General features: G+C 42.8%; 2 protein-coding genes across 9 annotated transcripts in view; both read right to left on the minus strand.

Moving 5' to 3' along the window:
* Positions 1 to 11,824, minus strand: smtna (smoothelin a). Of its 4 annotated transcripts, none has more exons than XM_084686283.1 (8): positions 11,712 to 11,824; positions 5,746 to 5,889; positions 5,403 to 5,478; positions 5,025 to 5,105; positions 4,796 to 4,841; positions 4,505 to 4,622; positions 4,234 to 4,385; positions 1 to 4,020 (listed from the first exon to the last, which is right to left on the minus strand). In XM_084686283.1, the coding sequence occupies exons 1-8, from the start codon at positions 11,739 to 11,741 to the stop codon at positions 3,873 to 3,875; spliced, it is 795 nt and encodes a 264-aa protein (XP_084542409.1). In that variant the 5' UTR covers positions 11,742 to 11,824; the 3' UTR covers positions 1 to 3,872. The 4 variants fall into 4 exon arrangements, with proteins under 4 accessions (XP_084542409.1, XP_084542411.1, XP_084542412.1 ...); XM_084686285.1 differs by lacking the exon at positions 11,712 to 11,824 and adding an exon at positions 11,603 to 11,685; XM_084686286.1 differs by lacking the exon at positions 11,712 to 11,824 and adding an exon at positions 11,426 to 11,567.
* Positions 5,763 to 22,325, minus strand: part of slc35e4 (solute carrier family 35 member E4) — a 26,133-nt gene continuing 9,570 nt past the window's right edge. For 3 of the 5 annotated variants that reach the window (XM_084686281.1, XM_084686278.1, XM_084686280.1), the window contains exon 3: positions 6,132 to 12,131. In XM_084686281.1, the coding sequence (XP_084542407.1) occupies positions 11,584 to 12,131 (548 nt within the window). In that variant the 3' untranslated portion in view covers positions 6,132 to 11,583. Of the gene's footprint in view, positions 5,890 to 6,131; positions 12,132 to 22,325 lie in introns of those variants that run through there. The other 2 variants (XM_084686282.1, XM_084686279.1) reach the window with 2 other exon arrangements.

Here is a 22,325-nt window from a genome sequence, read left to right on the forward strand (position 1 = left end):
TGGATGATATCACAATTTTACTTTATTTAACTTTACTAATGATGGGCTTATCTTATTGATGCAGTCACAAAAAAAAAAGTTACTTTCTCCAGAGGGGCAGATCAGACAATCAGGGCAAATGGGCTGTTGCCTGGGCAACAATAGCCGTACCTTTGCACGTCCCTGAAACATACACAACTGCAACTGTGCAAGCACACCCCACTCTCTCTTTAGTTTTGTAATGTTTTCTTAGCCTACCTCAATTCTGACTTGTGTGCCAAGTCCTACACCTGGACTTCTGTGTGCGTGCTGCAGTGGCTATTTGGCAAGCTCAAAAGAGCGAGCGAGCTGACATGGAATTCTGCGGGCATTGGTTTAAGTTTTCGGATTAACTGCTTTGATTTTACAAATGTTGATTGGGATACTGATTGGGATGAATACACTGACTAATAAAGTAAATTGTTAAAACTCAAACTTTTGATTTTACTGGGGCACAGCAGATTTATACTTGGGCATGTGCCCCAGTAAAAAGGGTCTAACAACGCCCTTGCCCCTTCCCATGGGGCCCGGCCGGGCACAGCCCAAAGAGACAACGTGGGACCCCCTTCCAGTGGGCTCACCATCCGCAGGAGGGGTCATGGGGGTCAGGTGCAGTGTGAGACGGCCGGTGGCCGAAGGCGGGGGCCTTGGCGGTCCGATCCTTGGCTGCAGAAGCTAGCTCTAGGGACGTGGAACATCACCTCACTGGCGGGAAAGGAGCCGGAGCTGGTGCGCGAGGTAGAGAAGTTCCGGCTAGATATAGTCGGCCTCGCCTCAACGCACAGCACCAGCTCCGGAACCAGTCTCCTTGAGAGGGGCTGGACTCTCTTCTACTCTGGAGTTGCCCTCAGTGAGAGGTGTTGAGGTGGGGTGGGAATACTTGTTTCCCCTCTGTTCGGTGCCTGTACGTTGGGGTACACCCTGGTGGACGAGAGGTTAGCCTCCCTCCACCTTAGGGTGGGGGGACGGGTCCTCACTGTTGTTTGTGCTTATGCACCAAACGGCAGCGCAGAGTACCCACCCTTTTTGGAGTCTCTGGGGGGGTGCTGGAAAGCGCTCCTCCCGGAGATGCCCTCGTCATCCTGGGGGACTTCAATGCTCATGTGGGCAATGACAGTGAGACCTGGGGGGCCGTGATTGGGAGGAACGGCCCCCCGATGTGCACGTGGCACCAGGACACCCGAGGTCTCAGTTCGATGATAGACTTTGTAGTCGTGTCGTCAGATCTGAGGCCGAATGTTTTGGACACTCGGGTGAGGAAAGGGGCGGAGCTGTCAACTGATCACCACCTGATGGTGAGTTGGCTATGATGGTGGGGGAAGACGCCGGTCTGGCCTGGCAGGCCCAAACATAGTGTGAGGGTCTGCTGGGAACGGCTGGCAGAATCCCCTGTCAGAATGAGCTTCAACTCCAAGAGAGAGCTTCGATCATGTCTCGGGGTGGGCCGGGGACATTGAGTCCGAATGGGCCATGTTCTGGGCCTCCATTGTTGAGGCGGCTGACCAAAGCTGCGGACGCAAGTCGGTCGGTGCATGTCGCGGCGGTAACCCTCGGACCCGGTGGTGGACACCGGAGGTGAGGGATGCCATCAAGCTGAAGAAGAAAGCCTGTCAGACTTTATTGGCTGGTAGGCTTCCAAGGGCAGCTGATGTGTACCGGCAGGCCAAGCGGAATGCGGCTTTGACGGTCGCGGAGGCAAAAACCCGGCCGTGGGAGGAGTTTGGTGAGGCCATGGAGAATGACTTCCGAATGGCTTCGAAAAGGTTCTGGACCACCATCCGGCGACTCGGGAGGTGGAAGCAGTGCACTGTCAACGCTGTATATAGTGGGGATGGTGTGCTGCCGACCTCAATGGGGGACGTCCTGGATTGGTGTAAGGAATACTTTGAAGACCTCCACCAATACGCTTTCCGACGTGGAGGCAGAGTCTGGGGACATCGGGGGGGGGGGGCTCTGGTTGTTGTAGGGCTGTCTTGGTTGACACGACTTTGCAACATTGTGTGGACATTGGGGACAGTGCCTCTGGACTGGCAGACCGGGTTGGTGGTTCCCCTCTTTAACCCTTGTGCTGCCTTCGGGTCACATGACCAAAAGGTTCATAACAAACCATTGTTGTGTTTACCCAATTTTACCCAATACAAAAGCAAATTATTATTATTTGTTTTAACCTTCGCAATGTGGGGGGTCTGAGACAGCCCAACGGTTAAAAGAAAATGCTTCACTTTGTTTTTGTATGCGGTAAAGTTGTCGCAAATGACGGTGGGTCACAATGACTGATGGGTCAGAATGACCCGAGGAGAACACAAGGGTTAAAAAGGGGGATCAAACTCCTCAGCCTCCCTGGTCAAGTCTATTCAGGGGTTCTGGAGAGGAGGGTCCGTTGGATTGTCAAACTTCTGATTCAGGAGGAACCGGATTCCCTGATCTGGGCTGTCCGGTCCCTGTGCGACCGGTGCCAGAGTTTGGTCCGCATTGCCGGCAGTAAGTCGAACTTGTTCCCGGTGAGGGTTGGACTCAGCCAGGGCGTTGTGGGGGTCCGGTTTGGTGACCTCAGGATTGGGTCGCTGCTTTTTGCGGATGATGTAGTCCTGATGGCTTCATCGGGCCGTGACCTCCAGCTCTCACTGGAGCGCTTCGCAACCAAATGCGAAGCGGCTGGGATGCGAATCAACACCTCCAAATATGAGGCCATGGTTATTGACCGGAAAAGGGTGGAGTGCAATCTCCAGGTCGGGGAGAATATCTTGACCCAAGCAGAGGAGTTCAAGTATCTCGGGGTCTTGTTCACTAGTGAGAGAACAAGGTAGCGCAAGATCGACAGGCGGATCGATGCGGCGTCCGCAGTGATGCGGGCTCTGCATCGGTCCGTCGTGGTGAAGAAAGAGCTGAGTGGAAAAGCGAAGCTCTCTATTTACCAGTCGATATACGTTCCTACCCTCACCTATGGTCACGAACTGTGGGTAGTGACAGAAAGAACGAGATCGCGAATACAAGCGGCCGAAATGAGCTTTTTCCGCAGGGTGTCCGGGCTCTCCCTTAGAGATAGGGTGAGAAGCTCAGTAATCCGGGAGGGGCTCAGAGTAGAAACGCTGCTCCTCCGTGTCGAGAAGGGCCAGTTGAGGTGGCTCGGGCATCTGATAAGGATGCCTCCCTGGACGCCTCCCTGGTGAGGTGTTCTGGGCACGTCCCACTGGGAAGAGGCCCTGGGGAAGACCCAGAACACGCTGGAGGGACTATGTCTCTCGGCTGGCCTGGGAACACCTCAGGGTCCCCCAGGAAGAGCTGGTGGAAGTAGCCGGGGAGAGGTAAGTCTGGGCATCCCTGCTTAGGTTGCTGCCCCCGCGACCCGACCCCCGAAAAAGCGGCAGATGATGGATAGATAGAAACTACAAACTCTCCTGAATACAAATAATTTTCACCATGTGAAGGGTTTCTGCAGGCCGCCACACATATACAGTCATACACTGTCATACAGTACATAAAAAGGTATTTTCAAAGGTCATACAGTGCACCAGAAAAAGCCAGAGCATGATTCTCAATGTTTCTGGTTTAATGCAGATGTGTAATCTTAGAGCAATATACTGATCCTTAGTGCCTCTCCAAACACATACACAGATGAGCATAAGATAACGCATACAACCAGGACATAGACATGCTCTGTGGGCATATGCAGCACTAGAAGCATAAAAAATGAGAAGTGTAGGCAATTTCAAATTGAAAACATGTACTATCTATTTTACAACAGTTTTGGTGAACACACTAAACATTTATTTTTCTGTGATACATGCATGACCTTATTGCACTACACCTCTCCTGATGAGGTGATATCTGACATCTCTGTATAAGGTCCTAACCTAGGGTCTCTTCTTGGTTTTGACCAGGCCTTTCTCCACCAGACAGCGGTAAAACTCCTGGATGTAGGTATACACACATTTCCAATCAGGCTCATCCATTCGCAGCAAGTCATCAACATCCAACAGAGGGGGGCAGTCTGCTAATCTCCTACAGTCCAGGGAGAGTAAGAAAGAGAAGTACAGCAAGAGATTGATGTGGACTGGTTTGCAAAGGACAGCAGAAAGTGTGTTTAATCAAGACTAATCAACCTCTCGCCTGGATTATGTTTTTAGACACTGCAGGAAACACAGTTTTGTTAGTGTCAAGTGATGTATTGTTTATGTTTGAAGGTTCTATGTCAAAGGTTGGGAAATAACTCACTCAGCAGTGCTAAATGCCAGCTCAAAGTTTTCCCTGCGTTTGGTAGGATTGAGAATGGAGTATTCAAAAGCGTCTGGAAAAAAACGGTGAACCAGGGCACAGAAAGCTATTCCATCACTCCAGCTGGAGGAGAAGTTATGGATGTTAACCCCCTGTATAGAGTAAAGGCAAAATGAAGTGGTATACTGAACCAGTAAGGGTACTGGTATCATGCTGTTAACTCAAGATAACACAAGTCTATCTCGAGGGAGAGAGGGAACCTTAACCGCACCTCATATGGTTCTGTTTTGATCCTGCACCAATCCAGTAACATCTGCTTGACGTTTTTAGTATTAGGTGTGACAGGGGCAGGGGAGTGGGGAGCAGAAGCCACTGCGGGTTTCATTACACTGAGGAGAGAGGACAAGCTTGCTGGAACATTACACTTTCCCTCACAAACAAAATGGCCTAGAGTAAACACAGATCTCATCATGTTGGCAGAGATAGAGGGGCTGTGTGCTTGGTTTGGAAGAGGGCAGCAACTGCTCTGGGGTAAATATTGGCAAATGGGCGAATGACTCACCTGGCTCCTGTCTTGGGTCCTGAGAATTGGCAGTGTATTGTCCCTACTGTGAAAATACAGGGATAAATAGGCAATGAAGGAAGCAAAGTGGAAATCATACATAATCAAACACCATTTGTCTTTGAAAATAAGAAAGACAGAGGCAGTGGGAAAGTATGTGGTTGTGTATGTGCAGTTAGTGAGAACTTGATGTGTGTTTTCAGCAGGTGGTTTATGATGCGGGTCTGACCTCCTCTATTCAACCCCATCCCTGCTGTGCCAGCTTTACTCAAGCCCTGCAGCCTGGGCCCACGCTCCTGCTCCCGCTTGTCTAAGAAGAAACAAGAGAATAAAGAGATGGAAATAGATGGAAATAAATACAGTGAACTAGGTTTTTTTAGAGCTGTTTATTCAATTTACATATGAGAGATGCAGAGTATGTAGCATAATATAATGTAAACAAACAATACGTGACAAACAACAATATTTAAAGAACATGAAAAAATATACAATGATGAGTTTATGATTGTCAGTATAGCAGTATCGCTGTTTCTGATAGTACAGTCACAAGACATTAAAGAAAGTGTTAATCAGAGGGAACATTGCCCTTTTAATTAGATCATCTTACCTCGCTTCCTCCTGAGCAGTTCTCTCAATGCAGCACGGATCATTTGCCTCTCCTCAAAATTGACTGCCTTGTCCAGCTGCCAGAGATAACTTTTTTTTTTAAAGAGTCGCAAAATTCTTTACATTCAAGTAACACAGTATACTTAATTTAAAAATGCATGGAAAACAGTTGATTACACACTGTACACGTGATCAGAGATTAAAAGGCAGTTTTAGGGTTGTTTAGGCATGTTTTAAAGCTCATATAAGACACTGCTGCTGGAAGTCTAATATCCTCAGATAAACTGTTCCAGGAGGCCACTCAAACAAAGCAAATTACTACAGTCTGACAGCCAGTATGTCACCAGTTTATTCAGCTCTGCTTCATCTTCTATAGCAGCCAGAGCTTGACTGGTCAGTGGGTCTGATAGGCTCTCCGTGGGGGTTGTCTCTGAGGTCTCTTGGGTGAATGTGGGCTCCGCCCCTCGCTCATATGGTCCTACCTCCATCTTAATATGATATAAATCAGATGGAGATAAGGAAGTATGTAACTATTGTAGTTTAAATATTTTGAAATACTCATGGTGAAGGACATGGGCACAGCTACATCACCTCTATTGCTTATACACAACAAAATGTAACATATCAATTCTACACACATACATTAAACCTACATACACAAAAACACGTGATCCTAATTTTTCACTGTGAAGAGGCAGAAAACAAGTGGACAAGGAAAGGATAACAGATGTCTGTGTGAAATATTCCGTTTATTTTAAGGAGATTAGGAATGTGTGGGTGTGCCAAAGGGGGAAGGTCATTAATAATAATCTCTATTTACCATCACCCAAATATGTACTTATACATGTTCCATGAAACAAGGACAGCGAAGATTTTAAGTCATTCTTTTTTTTAATTTTTTTTTGAATGACTTGTCTTAAACTCATATGTCAAGTTGAGTAATTGGAATATAAACAGAAAGCCTAAATGTGCACTGACTGAACCATGCTCCTCCAAAACATGTTTGTGCGAACAGTAAAGTGTCCTTTTTCTTTCAGCATCTGGCTGAGTTGCTCCACACAAAAATGCCTGAAGCACGTACAAATATAGTCATGCAGAACTTCAACTTTAGAACTAGACAACTTTTGAGAGAAAATCCTCATCAAAACTCAAAAGGTATACAATAAACATTCCAGCTATTGCAATGATTATGCAGTAGCAGATAGGAGCTGGATTAGAATATAGAGGAGTACTAATTTGTAAGGAAACAAGGACCAGATATGATGAGTTATAAGTTACAGTAATGTATGATATGCTGTCAGTGTCCCCTACCTGTTTCCTGGGTGCAGTTGGTGGGTGTCCTCACAACACTATGGCTTAGAACATTTACCAAGGATGTTGTCTCCCAACAAAATTCAGATTTACATGTCAACTCAGCAGACATGAGCAGTTCGTCCCAGCTCTTTCCCCTTTCTAAGACTGGTTTGTGGTAGCCTAGAACCACACCCCTACCCCCACCCTACCTCAGTAGAGTATCTGGAGGGATGTTGGGGATGGCAGGGGAGAGGACCAGTCATTGCTTGCGTACAAATAAGAAGGTGGAGGAAAAAGGGACATAGTTCTGGGAGGGTTGGGAAGAATCCTAGGTCAGTCAATCTGTCCTCCCCACACTTCTTTACTCAACACTCTCCATCACCATTGACTTTAGATGATGTCACGAGGAACGTAATAATGCGTGGCTGTGGGGAGTTCTGACTTTGTAATGACACTGTTCTGACACAAGCTTTGTTCCTTCTCCTGGAGAGTTAGCCCTACACACAAATGACTTGGTACAGAAGGGAAAGGGTTAAGCTTTCGGCAAAAAGGGGGGAGGTAAACAACACTGCCTTATTCAGGCAAAAAGCTGCCTAGCACTTCAACATCAGCTTGTTTAGAGGGAGCAGACAACCCTGTATGGAGACAAGCAGGACACAGTTGCACATACACATATATGGCAGAGGATGTGATTCCACAAAACACAGTGTGTTGTCATCAAGTTATTTTTTACTACAAAGTTGAGACTGGTGCATTTCGAGGTCAAATATGGAGTTGGAGTAATGGCTCCACCTAGTTGTTAGAAAAAGCTCATATATTTTCGACAGTTAATTCAGTCAGTTCACAATCAGGCTTCACAGAACATACAAATAAAAATAGCAGTAATATTCTAGCAACGTTGACATGGATCGCTGTACTCTTTGATTTGCTTATTTTGTCCATGTGTGTACATAAAAATATTCAGTTTGTTCTTAATTTTGAGATAAAACTGAGACATTCATGTTCTTGAACCAATGTGTGTAAGCAAGCCTTCCATGGTTGTAAAAGACAAACATAATAAAATAATAATTTACACCTAACTTTGCAACAAAAACTGTATATAGAGGGGCCAATATGACTGAAAGGCAGCATTTACGTAACTCGGTGCAAGAAGAGCTTCGTTCCACCACCCTCAAGTATGTGCCCAACAACTGTCACACAGTCTAACCAACCAAAACTTAATGCAGCACTGGTCTCTCTAAATGAAAAGCATTGTTAGAACAATCTATGATCAATTTAAATTAAGCTTTTGAGATCATTCACTAGAATTCAACTCTTGTTCGGACCAGTGGACACCTTGCTTGTGGGTAGACCGCACAAAAAGCTGCTTGATCTTTAGCAGCTTACTCAATCCTTTTTTCCTTTTTACAATTGGGCTTTGAAGGCCTTGTTGTCAACTGAGGTATTCAACTAATAACTCCAACACACTTCTCTACAATTCTTGAGTGTAAATTGTAGAAAAGGTTTTAGTACTGGCAACAAATTATTGTATTGCCATTCCACTCATCTGGTCCAGTTTGGCAGCACATCCTACTGTGCTTACTGCTGTGCTTGTGACAAAATATAGAAAACATGGCAGGTTGTAGTAATTAAATGAATCTCAAATAAACCTGGTTAGTCAGATTCTGACATTAAAGTTTTAACAATTGAAGCTGTGTGTATGAGCAACAGAGAGAAGAAGACCTATTGTAATGTGAGAGATTGGGTCCTTATCAGATGCTCTCCTCGAACACTATTTGGCACCTGTATTAGGGCTGCACGATTATGGCCAAAATGATAATCACGATTATTTTGATCAATATTGAGATCACGATTAATTATCACGATTATTTGTTGATTTTAACCTCATCAAATGTTATTGTCACAATGCACCTGTACCTGCATAATGGATGTGAATAAAACTCAAAATATACCATCAATAAAAAACAATACATAGGGCTCGACATTAAGGCTTGTTCGCTTGTCCGGCACAAGTGGATTATTTTGTAGGGCAAGTGGAAGAGAAATTTACTTGCCCCACTGTACAATATAAAACTCACATAAAATAAAATGCCACGTTACTTCATGTTATGTTCCACTCATTACGTTTATTTTACCGATTTTATTTGACCGAATTCTGCATTAGCAAAACACAGATCTGTGTTCGCTCGAGTGGCTTAGTCCTAAGATCTCTACAGACCTTGCAGCTAATTTAATGCTCAACAATTGAACGGGGGCTTATTACTTGAAAGAGGAATTGGAAAACTGTGCCTAGCTCAAGTAGGCTAGTGGCTAGTAGAACATAACATTTCAGAATAATTTCAGTAAATCAAGCAGCGCTGCAAGACCCAGTTAAATGTTATACAGCTAGCAAACTAACATTAGCTAGCATCGCTAATGACAATGGCTAACTCAACTTCGATCTATCCTCTGTATATGCTTACTTATGACCGACTGCTATCTGTTGCAAAATTTTCCTCACGTTACTCTTGTCTGTAACCGTCTACATCTAGAAACTGAGCTGCATGGTGCAGGGAACAACTCTGACTGGCTCATGGAGGCACGTGATCAGACTTTAGGCGTATTCGACTCCATGCAGCGCCGCAGCCGGCTGCAGCCTGCAGATTGGAGAAAGAGTTTACCATAGCCCAATACATAAAATGACAAATTTTCCGACTTAAGGAGACGTTTATAACTCCTCCCCGACAGCAAGCGGCAACTCTCGCTGGTCGTTTCATGCAGCCACAGCCGATGTCGAACGCACCTATTGGTTTACGGAACGCTAGATTGGCTTTGCAAAAAAAACAATTGATACTGAGCGTTCTATGAACGGAATGACGCATTTTAAATATCGCTCGATCACGCGAATTTGATCGTGGGAAGCCGAAATCGAGATCGTGATTAAAATGTGATTAATCGTGCAGCCCTAACCTGTATAGGCCCTTTGAGTAAGCAGGGAAGATTAAAGACGTCCACTAACATAAGTTCCTTTGGGAAGTCTTGCATGCAATCCCACACCTGGGCTGGACAGTTGTATAACCTGACCAGCAGACAGTGACTGCGGAAAATTGTTTCCCTTTCTTCCAGTTGGGAGCAATAGATCTATTGGCTTTTACTGACATCAATTTGACTGATGCTGGTAAAATGAATTGGTTGGTCACTAGGGATGCTCATTTTAAAAATACAAATTTGACCGATAACCGATGCTCGTTAACGACCATTAACCGACAAGACGAAAAATATAGAATAGAGTTTTTTTATGGGTCTGTGACCCATAACAAAAAACAATACAACAAATGTTTTTTTTACCCCCATAAGGGTTGATTAATTGAATAGTAGCATAGCTAAGCTGTAGCAGCAGCATAAACAGCAACAGAAAAAAAACAGATGGCAAAACAAAAAAAGTGGCTATAACAACATGGAAGTAGAATTAGTTATTATGCTGTTGCTCAACAAAAACTGAGATTGCCAAAGTACCTAGATTCAACTTTTTTTGTCTCTAGGGAAAGTGAAAAGTTGCTGAAAGTGAAAAGACATTGTTTCTAGATTGCTAACACTGTTTAACCAGTAGTATTAACCGGTAAACATTCGTGTTGTCGGTTAACGGTTAATTATAAGCATGCCTAATGGTGACAATTACAGACCTCTTTCTATCAAAAAAAAAAAAAAAAGAAAAAAGAATTAAGTTCCCCCCCTCCCCTCACAAATGATTAAATAAATATTAATTTGACCAAACAAAATACAAATCTAAAACTTTTGCAATCTTTTAAAAACTAAAAAATTCAACATAACCACTAAACGTACATGGAGTTACAACAGCACTGTCCAGCAGGTCTATTATAAAAACATATTTAACAGAGACAAAATGCAGCACTCTCTTAAATGGGGGACAGGGCCAGGGTGAGTCAGTTCCACTGTGTCCATTTTCTGATCTTTTCCATGGGGAAAAGGCCATGCTAAAGATGAATGAGACTCCTTAGAGAGGACTATATTAATAGAGGTATGCTGCACTGTGGACTATTTTACATAGAAGAGGAGGTAACTAACCTCAGTCAAGAGACTAAATCAAAGATCCTAAATTGTGAATTATTTCCTGATAAAAAAGGAAATAGTCATGGACTACCTTAGACAGGACAAAGCAGTGTCTTCATACAAAACTGAATCAACGGCTTCCATGCCAACAAAAAAATCTATTTGTCTATTTAAACAAATACAGCATACCCATTTTAAAAACACAATTAACCTCAGTCCACCCCACAAAAAGCTGCCAGAAATACCCTTATCCTCTGATAACTAGACCAGGGGAGAGTTAGGTAACAGTAACTTGAATTTTCTTTTTTCAGCATTTGTGCCCATCTATAGTTTAGGAGGATGCTACCTGTCCTGTCCAAGACGTGGGCTATCCATAGCATAAACTGTTTGTTACAGCCACACCAGCCATCTCAGTAAGCACCCTCAAAATGAGAACATTTTCACAGTGGAGTAATGTGAGTGATAGTGCATGATCTCAGGAGGTATCAAATTGTTTGTATGCTCATGCGTGCATATTTCAGTAGAGGCTTTATACTGTATTGCATGTATTGGTAAAGGATGGGATTTCAACTGTCATCATTAAAGGCATCTGTTTTCTCCATCATTCAGACCCCTCCGTCATTCTAAAGAGACCCTGGCTGAGGTAACTAACTTGGCACAAAGAAGAGGCAAAAAACGAACCAAACCACAACAGGTTCAGTCACATCACCCGAGACAATGCCCTCATGTCCCAGACCATATCTTGATCCTCTCCACAGTTCAGGCTGACCCGACACACATTCCCTTTATTCAGGATTAGTGTCAACAGTCTCATTCTCTGAATCACTCTCTCCCTTCTTTCAGTCAATCTTGTCCAACCTCTTTCCATCTATCCTCTCCGTCAGATCTTGTGGGACAGGGTCCGCCAACCTTTCGCTGTTTAGGTCCACTACGCCGCCCACAGTATTGCTGGCCTCTGTTGTCTCACCTGCCATCTTGGTTTTGGTCCCCCGCGCATCCAGGTAGCTGGCGATGAACTCAGAGTTCTGGTAGATGAGCATGCCAGAGAGCGTGAGCACCACACCGGCACAGCTGAGTGCCGACAGCTCGCTGCCGAAGAGAAGTTGTGACAACAGCAGGTTCCCTACCACGCTCAGATTCCCCAATATGTGCAGGGTGACGGCAGAGGTCAGTGTGATGACACAGCAGCTGGCGAGGTTGTACATGACAGAGCCCAGGCAGCTGAGCAGGATAAAGAGCCACAGGTGGCAGTCATAGTGCAGTGGAGATTCCAGCATTGCCCAGTTCTCCAAGGTCAGGGCGGCCACAGCGAGGATGAGGAAGCTGGGGATGGACATTAAGTATAGAAGAAACACAGAATTAATCTTCTCTTCCTGGAGAAGGATGCCTGAAAGAGAGCAAAGAGAAAGAGATAAGTGCATTTGGAAGAGAAAAAATAACAATACACACAAATAAAACTTGATTAAGACTTTCAAAAATAAGATATCTACTGTACAAATGATGTTACACACAGAGAAACCATAGGATGACTGAAAAACTAGTAGTGAGCTACTTGTTAGTCCAACAAAAGCATATGCACAGCTGATGTGTGTCAGATAATGTAAACAACTAAGGTTGGCCCTTTACGACTACAAGGGAGAGGTTGAAAATAGCAAGTTGAAATGGGACATGGCACAGTTGAACAAGTTTGGCATTTCAGGGCGGTGGTGAGGACACTTCCAGACCCTATATCTTAAATCCGAATTGTGTGTGTCAAATCTCCATCTGGTAAATGTACCAGTAGTGTCGAGTTTGCTTTGGGTACAAACATTTAATACTGCAGTGTTTCCCACACATGGACTAATTTGTGGCGGTGCACCACAGAATCAACTCTGGCCACCGCATATTGCGTTTCGTAAAAAAAAAAAGGTTTAACACTTTTTAGGCTAAAACACGCAGCGTATTAGTTCAGCTGCATTTCCTTTCCCTGCTCTCCCTCCGTATCTCTGTCACTCACGCGTCTCTCACACACACACCCACACAGTCACAACGTCAGCACACGTTAGCAACAATGCATACATGTGCCATTCTAGTAAGACAGACAGCTATATCAGCGAGCCTTCAGCATTAGTATCGTAGCTAAAGGTCTAGGAAGGCTACTTTTCTCTAGGTACCTCCGGACATGTCTTAATCTGCTAGACAAGTGGGTTCCCCTTCGTTCTTTTGGTGAGCAGTCTCAGGAGCCCTAGCTACTTACCGGCATCATGGAGCCAACCAGTTAAATAGTTATTTAGCACTAGCGTTGCTATAGCCTGGTCCTAATCAGACCCTCGTACATTTAATTTGTACATAGGGTCTGGGATCTCTCCATTGACAAACGTTAACTTCTTTGAAGGCAGGTTCTCTGTTGAAGTTTAAAACTATTGGATCCACCCAGAGCCACTCTGATTTGCCATAACCAATCGCAAGCGTTCGCCTTAGCCAACTCCTTCACCACTACTGTATAACGGAGCTAGCTGCCGTAGCTGGAAAATCAAACTTTTCCCGAACCCCGTGGGGAGGAGGGCCACAACATCATGGCCACCAACACAACTCAGCAAGCAATGTTCTTGCTCAGGTGTTGTATCACCCGATGCATGACTCTCTGGATTGGCACCCCTTCGCGGGAGCGTGCGCGATTCAAAGAGTGAAGGATTTCGTCTTGATATCGCATCCAAAAGAAGGGGAGACAGAAGTTTCACATTATACCGTCTTTGTTGTTGAATTCAAGAGAAGGATGTCTGTTATCTGTGTAAATATCAGATGCTATTTTCAACACAAAATCCTTAAAATTCGTCATTCAAACGGTATAGTAAAGAACGCGAACCAACATTATTGCTCCACGACATCGCATTCTGAGGAAATATACCCCAGTATGATCATGATTATTGCTACACAAAATTTATTTTGTGTAGCAGGTTCAAAGTATTTCACATGGTATGGCTCTTCATACTAATGTATAGGTTCAAAGGCATGTGATTTTAATGCAGTTAGCCTGTGCGTAGGGTGGGTTACTCAGACAGGTCGAAAACAACAGCCTTCTGATCCTGAATCAGCTGTCCTGAAAAGGGACCAAAGGTTCACATGCCTAGCCTACAAAAGACAAGTACTAAAAACAATGTATCAACCATGTATCGACATCAAAAGAACCATTAAATCCTTTTAGGAAATATTATTCTTATTGTTTAAGTCAATGAAATAAATGAAAAAATAAAACATAATAATCCCTCACCTACCATGGACTATTCTGTTTTCAGACCTGTCCACCCTATACATACACATGTATTGGTATTCAATTTATGCTTTTAAATGTACATAATGCTGGCATAGAAGGATAGAAACGTATGTGGGGGAGAGCATTTCATGGCAGGTTTTCCATGGGATGTAAGTGCAATGCACCCCCTGTTAACCCTGACTAGGACAGTGTGACATGCCTGAAACTTACTGTGCTTACTCATACTAGTGCTCTCAGTGTACAGTAAGAATAATTTGATGCTGGGATATACAGAACAGACAATAGAGGGGGGGTGCATCTCACGACAGGCTTAATGCACCCCCTGCTAATCCTGACTAGGACAGTGTGACATGCCTGAAACTTACTGTGCTTACTCATACTAGTGCCCTCAGTGTACAGTAAGAATCATTTGATGCTGGGATATACAGAACTGCCTTGACATAAAGAAATACTTTGTGAAGATGTACCTCAATAAACATTAGTAACAAAGAAAATAACACAAAAGGAGTCACGTATTTATCATACACTAGATTGTATTGGTTATGCGTATAACTACAACAGGACAGTGGTTGTCCTGTCAGCTCATTTGTACTGTTTCCCAAAATCAAAATACCTACCAGCAGGTAATATGGGACTGCAACTGCATTGCAAATAATAAAAGGTTTATATTATTTAATTGTATTCAATATCTTTAATTTTATAGTGTCTGTTATTCACAGTGTGTGCATTGCACAATATGGGGCTAGTATGAGTAACCACAGCAAGTTTCAGGCATGTAACACTTTCCTAGTCAGGGTTAACAGGGGGTGCATTAAGCCTGTCGTGAGATGCACCACCCCTCTATTGTCTGTTCTGTATATCCCAGCATCAAATGATTCTTACTGTACACTAAGGGCACTAGTATGAGTAACCACAGTAAGTTTCAGGCATGTCACACTGTCCTAGTCAGGGTTAACAGGGGGTTCATTGCACTTACATCTAATGGGAAACCTGCCATGAAATGCTCTCCCCTTGCATACGTTTCTATCCTTCTACGCCAGCATTATGTACATTTAATAGCATAAATTGAATACCAACACGTGTATGTATAGGGTGGACAGGTCTGAAAACAGAATAGTCCATGGTAGGTGAGGGATTATGTTTTATGTTTTCATTTATTTCATTTATTTAAACAATAAGAATAATATTTCCTAAAAGGATTCGATGGTTCTTTTGATGTTGATACATGGTTGATACATTGTTTTTAGTACTTGTCTTTTGTAGGCTAGGCATGTGAACTTTTGGTCCCTTTTCAGGACAGCTGATAGCCTATTCTGGATCACAAGGCTGTTGTTTTCGACCTGTCTGAGTAACCCACCCTACACACAGGCTAACTACATTTAAATCGCATGCCTTTGAACCTATACATTAGTATGAATTAGTATACATTAGTATGCCATGTGAAATACTTTGAACCTGCTACTCAAAATACATTTTGTGTAGCAATAATCATGATCATACTGGGGTATATTTCCTTAAAATGCGATGTCTTGGAGCAATAATGTTGGTTCGCGTTCTTTACTATACCGTTTGAATGACGAATTTTAAGGATTTTGTGTTGAAAATAGCCTCTGATATTTACACAGATAACAGACATCCTTCTCTTGAATTCAACAACAAAGACGGTATAATGTGAGACTTCTGTCTCCCCTTCTTTTGGATGCAATATCAAGACGAAATCTTTCACTCTTTGAATCGCGCGCGCTCCCGCGAGGGGGTGCCAATCCAGAGAGTCATGCATCGGGAGATACAACACCGGCTTTAACCTATGGATATTCGGCAGCGTTGCAACAACCGCAGAATAGTTTCGCTTGCATCTTTCTCCGCCGCCAATACGAGTCAGCGGCTGAGTTTTACTATCCAGATGATGCTGAAAAGATTTGTCATCGAAAGTGAGGATGAAGACTAGACTCTTTTAATCACTTGTGTCGTTATTTTGTGTTGAAATTAAAGCCATTTTAGCAGAACCATGTTGTCCGCTTTATATCAAAAGTAATGAGTTGCTAGGCAACACATGAAACCAGGTGTCAGGAGACTTGAGAGCTAGCTACAATTAGCCTAGAGGTACCATTTATTTTCGTTTACAAAATGAAAAGAAGCTAAAAATGCCATATAATAAACTACTTACTAACTACGACCGTTCGGTCATGCCGGGAAATATCAAACCTCGAAGGAGCGCCATAATCTGTGATGCGTCCTCTAAAGACTCGGCAATTCAGTCAATTTGCCGGCAAATGTTGTCATGTAATGCAATGCGTATGTGCACACCACCCCCTACCGAACAAGATGGGTAGCTCGGTCAGCAGGGAGCTGAAGTAGAGAGGCTACTGACGTCACTCTGCTGCGCCGCTCAGAATGCATTTTCGTTTTCGAATTATGGGCAGTTCGAAAACGAAAATGCATTTCTGGAAATGCATTTGAATTTGAATTGTGGTCACGATTTTGCAGCCATGTTCTTGAAAATGAAAAAGCATTTCTGGAAATGCATTTGAATTTGAATTGTGGTCACGATTTTGCAGCCACGTTCTTAAAATGAAAACGCATTTCTGGAAATGCATTTTCATTTTCGAATTTTACATTTCAAATCGAATTTTGGTACCTATTTGCTGGGGCATATTTTGAAAATTAAATTTCAAATGTCTTTTTCGTTTTCATTTTAATTAAGTGAAAGAATGAGCAGTCTTAAAGAAGAAAATTAAAATGCAAATAGAATGATTGATTACTCATTTTATTTATGAGTCAAATAATGCAGCCACATTCTTAAAATGAAAAAGCATTTCTGGAAATGCATTTTCATCTGAATTTTGATCACGATTTGCTTCCATACACTCTCGGTTACTGTAGTAAGTATTCATATAATTAAGTTCTGTGTAATTAATTATTAACTAAGGAATTATTTTGAACTCCCCCCGTCTGACATGAAACAATCCCCCCCCCCCCCCCGCCACAAAATGCTTTCTAATCTGTGGGAAACACTGATATTGAACAAGAATTAAGAAACAAGAATTAAGTTCACACTTGTTTATCTGTTCATTTGTTATGTAAGACACTTTTTCTGAACTTATGCTATTTTCAGAAGCTCTGTACTAACTGGGTGGTTTCAGAATTGCAAAACAATTATCTCATAATATGAGGATTTATGACATCAGTAATCTCCAGCACTGAATTTACAGGCAAACCACCCTTAGAGGAAATATGTGGTGGTCAGCCCTGAGTCAAATGTCAACAAGTCAACAAAACCGGTTAGCTGGGCAGAGAGATCCCCTTAAGTCTTCAGCTTCATGTGATATAGTATGTGTAGGAACAATTTAAGTACCAAGTAAAAAGAGTCAGCAGTAAATCAGCTGACAGCTAAAAATGTGTCACAACATGAGTTCTGCAAAGGGAGATGACATACTCCTTTTCCACCAACAACAATTTTGGAATAATAATTCCACCAACAATTTTGGGTGCTGGTTCGGAGCCAGTGCTTAATCTCAAATCAGTTCCGTCTCTTTCGACAGCCTAAGAACTGGCTCCGAACCAGGGAAAGTGGTTCTGTGCTATTTTGGCAATTTTTGAGTACCTTTGATTTGGCCTTGATATACTACAGAAAGAAATGTTTACCATACCAATGTTTGGTATCTTTATTTTATTTTCAGCACAATCTCACCAACATGACTTCTTAATTAAGTTTTGCACTTTGGCATACTTTATCAACATACTGGACCCAAACACACACAACAAAAACACAAGCTCAGTATGGGAAAATTATAGTTTTTTGACTATAAAACACATACACATGCTCAACCAAGCATTTCAAAAGTTTGAAATTGATGCACAAGTTGCATAATGAACATATAAAGGTAAAGTTGAGACATAATCAAGCTATGTACAACTATTTACAAAGAAAGCAGGTCTAGCCATTTGCATTCATTTTGTATTTTTTATTTGTGCCACTCCTCAAAACAGTTTCTGTCCACAACATGAGACAAGAGGGCTACATCACAGGTCTTGCACTTACTTCCATGGAGTGAGGTACCTTTTTTTTCTCCACTTGAAGTCAGCATTGGCGCATGTATGACTTTCTCTTTGACCTCTTTGGCAATCGCTCTTCATTCTCTGTATGTCAATAAAACATGTACAAATATTCAAAGTTCAATATGTTCATTGGCATTTGCACTACAGTGAAGTAGAATAGAAGAATATAATAAGATAAACGAAAGCAATAAATGTTCACAAAAAGTTTTTCTCACCTCTCGTTGTCAACAACAAAATCTGGGTCCTCAAGCGCACAAAGTTTCTTGTGAAATAACAAGTCGACGGCATGTTGGACATGATGTCCGCCTAATTTCACCCCAAATAACTCCAAATATAGTCCTGAACTACTCAAAATCTCCCCAAAACTACTCAAAATAGTAATAACCCTAATCCTCTTTTTCTCTTTCTTGTCTCCCTAAAATGTGCATCCTATAGATCTGAGTCTGCAGATTCACATGTTGTTCTCCGTTTCGTTTAAAAGACGATAAAGCTATTCAAATAAATGCAACGCGCGTAAGAGTGCATTATTTGACGCACTTCTTTCATGGAATTGAAATGATCATATCTCCGTTTTTACTTGGTCTATTTACATAAAATAAAAACTAGAATGTAGTTTCAAGACTGCACTTTCAACAGAAATCGACAGCATCTGCATCTCTCTGTTTATATTCTTTACGTTACTAAACCCGACATGCGATTTGATCACGCCGGCGGGATTGTAGACTCGAAAGAGTTAAGTAGCACCAGAGCCTGTTTAAGGAGAGCCTGCCCACTCCCTTTAAGCCCCATTCTACCGAATTTTGTTGCGGTTCCACCCGAGTTCCACTGAGAGTGATTGCGATTGAGTGCAAAATTAATGGGAGTCTATGGAGCTAAACAGCTAAAGTTGTCTCTTTCACCTGATTGTCGTTGAGAAATCTCAGATTTGATTGTAGTTTTTGCATGGTCAACATGGATTATAGGTCGAAAGTTGAATGAACGACTACTTATGTCCTTTTCGATTTCTTACAGGGTGCGTCGTTGTTGCCCATAATACGCTAGCATTCTGCTAACGAATGTTGATTGGTTAGCGAAGGACTGACTACGACCAGAGATCCCGCTTGATGGCATCCAAAGTGGAATCAGAATGTCAGAGCATTAGCAACATTAGCAACAACATTAGCAAGCCAAAACTCTTTCTAGCATGTGTATTGACAAGTAGAGCCTAACCTGTCAGCTGTGTTGTCAATGCCTCGAGAGAAAAAAGGAACTAACCAGAGCTTGCTGTAATGCAGTATCTCTGGTCGTACAATGTGTATGACATCAGTGACATTGTAAAAGGCTATTTACAACAAAAAAGCGACTTTAAAAAAATCTTACACCCAGCAGTGTCTATTTGTCTTTCCTCCCCTTTCGAATTCAAAATTCAAATGACTAGAAAACAAATTATATTCTGAGAAATTGGATTTTGAGGGGTATAGCTCTATAGACCATTCATTCTGCACTCGACCGTTAGCACCCTCATATGGAACTAGTGCGGAACTGCAACCAGTTCAGAACCCGCTTCCCGAGAGTGGGAGTTCTCCCCATATTAGACATTGGCCGTTTATCAATCCACGTTCTTTTCCGTTCTTGTGTTCTTGCGAACTTGTTTGAAGTCATCTTTCATTGCCCAAGTACGGTTCCAATCCAAGAACATAAGTCACCAAAAACGCCCAAAATACCCGGAAATGTTCCTGATCGGCCCCTTTTATCGAGGATGCATCGGATGGTGACTTGACCAGCGAGAACGCTTCTGATTTCCCATAAGTCCTTGCGGACTTGCAAGACCATTCTCGCAAGGAAGCTTGCAAGAACGTTCTTCAAAAGAATGTACTTGCGTTCTCAGCGTTCTTCGGGTTGATAAACAGCCATTCTCTGGTTGCAACAAAACATCGCTGGGCTAAAGTAGGAACCAAGTAAGAACCGCTTGCGTCAGGGGCGGGGTTACAGTGACCAACAAGACGAATAGAATCCTTTGACCGCCATTGCTGTAAATTTTTACAATTCATATTTCAGCTAAACGGTACGTGTAAATAAGCATTTGAATTCAAATGTGATGACAAAATGGGAAATGTAGTTGCTGACAATGTTTCGTCTACGGCATCGACGACGTCGACGCTGAAAATGCGTCGACATCAATATTTTAAATCGACGCATCTTTTAAAACACATTTTTTATTATAAAAAATACAAAAAACGCTTCAATTCATTATAACAAGTGTTCTTCTTCAAAATCACATCGTAATTGGTGCTTGCATGACGTCGGTTGTTGTTGGCTCAAGTCATTGGTCGGCTCCAGTCAACGCTCAAATATCATGGCAGATGCAGAGTCCGACTTGGTTCCGAAACCCGAGTCCTCAAATACCCGAGGCTTCAAAAGTATGGGAATACTTCGACTTAACGCTATCACCAAACAATAAGGTGGTTTGTACACTGTGCAAAGTATCAATGGCTTACCACAGCAGCACTTGCGCTATGCACGAGCACCTGAAAAGAAAACATACAGGCGCCAAAAAGGCAAAACCACCGTTGTCTGGTGTTGTCTATTCATGTTTATAAGGGATAGCCTTTTTAATCTATGTTGTCATTGTAGCTGCTAAATACACGCATTATTAAAGCTATAAAGTTGTCTGCCTGCTACCTTAGAGTTTCCATTGAATAAATGTTTAGGTAGGTTAGAATCGGGGTTTATTCTACGTTGGTCGATAAGATGGCTCTCTAGGTTAGCTCTTGCTATTTAGCTAACTTGTTAACCGTAACCATGACGCTTTGCTAGGACAATGGAGGCGTATGAAGTGATTTAAAGACGTTAGCCCTACTCCGGCTCTAGAGTGTGGTAAATGTATACTACCTGGTTCTTAGATAATTGGCGAATATCGCTATCTAATCATTACCGAACTGGCATGAGCACCAGCCCAGAACCAGCACCTTGGAATTTTTGGTTTAAAAGGGGTGTGTGTTCGTGTATGTTGGGATATGTTATGTACCTTATCTAAATATTTTAATTAACGTTGGAGTTGATAGTTTAAACCTACAGTTTTTTTTGTTTTTGTTTTTTTTTGGAAAATGAATCGTTTAGATTAATCGACTAATCGATAAAATAGTCTACAGATTAATCGAAAGGAAAATAGTCGTTAGTGGCAGCCCTAGTAAATTTGCTCTGACTTTTCGATAACCTAGCTAGCATCGCAGTGCAGTGCACACACTCGTTGCTGCATTTTATCATAATCCTATCAAATGACTGAAATGACAAAGCACTATCCAACTTACTTTCGAAAGAATCCCTGTTGACGACTGGCTGGGACTAACGTACAGCAAACGGCAACTCCCGCTACTCACCGGAAGTTGCACCCATAATCATTTCTACAGTTGACCCCCTGAGAATAAGGTGGATACAGAAAAAGTTTATAAAATGTTGCGCTGATAATGCCAGTGTTCGCATCTAAACTTCGCGTTTTTAGCGTTGTTCGGATTAATAAACAGTCTTTAGACGGGCTCTGCTTTGTGTTTGGCGCTGTATATGTATACAGTGACGTAATAACGTGGCTCTGTGGTGGCTCTCGAGCCCGTGGAAAAGCAAACCAGTTCTTAGAAGGCTTGCAAATTTAAGCAGCTCTGAACCGGCTGTAGCACCAGCTCCCAGTTCACTTAGGTGGAAAGGTAGCCTGGCTCTGCCCTCCTACGTACTTCCGCTCAATTTGGATTTTGCTTCTGTACTAGGTCTAGGAGCTCGCTCTGAAGTCTGTTTCCAGAAATACATTTTTTGTGTGTGAGTGGCTGAGAACGATGACGTTAATGTTGTGCACTAGTTTGAGTAGTTCAGTAATGGCGGCGGAGAAAGATGCGAGCGAAACTATTCTGCGGTTGTGGCAACGCTGCCGAATATCTATAGGTTAAAGCCGGAGCAAGAACATTCCTTGCTGAGTTTTGTTGGTGGCCATGATGTTGTGGCCCTCCTCCCAACGGGGTTCGGGAAAAGTTTGATTTTCCAGCTACGGCAGCTAACTCCGTTACAGTAGTGGTGAAGGAGTTGGCTAAGGCGAACGCTTGCAATTGGTTATGGCAAATCAGAGTGGCTCTGGGCAGATCCAATAGTTTTAAACTTCAACAGAGGACCGCCTTCAAGGAAGTTAACGTTTGTCAATGGAGCAATCCCAGACCCTCTGTACAAATGAAATGTACGAGGGTCTGGTTAGGACCAGGCTAGTGGAAAGGGGGTATAAGAACCAAATACCTTGTATTGTTTATT

Source organism: Hypomesus nipponensis, chromosome 22 (genome assembly GCF_054491055.1).
Source record: "Hypomesus nipponensis isolate SF chromosome 22, ASM5449105v1, whole genome shotgun sequence".
Lineage (NCBI taxonomy): Eukaryota > Metazoa > Chordata > Actinopteri > Osmeriformes > Osmeridae > Hypomesus > Hypomesus nipponensis.

Bases quoted from the DNA above. Each gene is read 5' to 3' on its own strand.
- smtna (XM_084686283.1), bottom strand. From the start codon at position 11,741: ATGCGCGGGGGACCAAAACCAAGATGGCAG. The intron at 4,623-4,795 runs GTGAGTCATTCG...CTCTCTCCTCAG, and splicing joins GGACCCAAGACAGGAGCCAG to TGTAATGAAACCCGCAGTGG. The intron at 4,386-4,504 runs GTGCGGTTAAGG...TACTCTATACAG, and splicing joins TCAAAACAGAACCATATGAG to GGGGTTAACATCCATAACTT.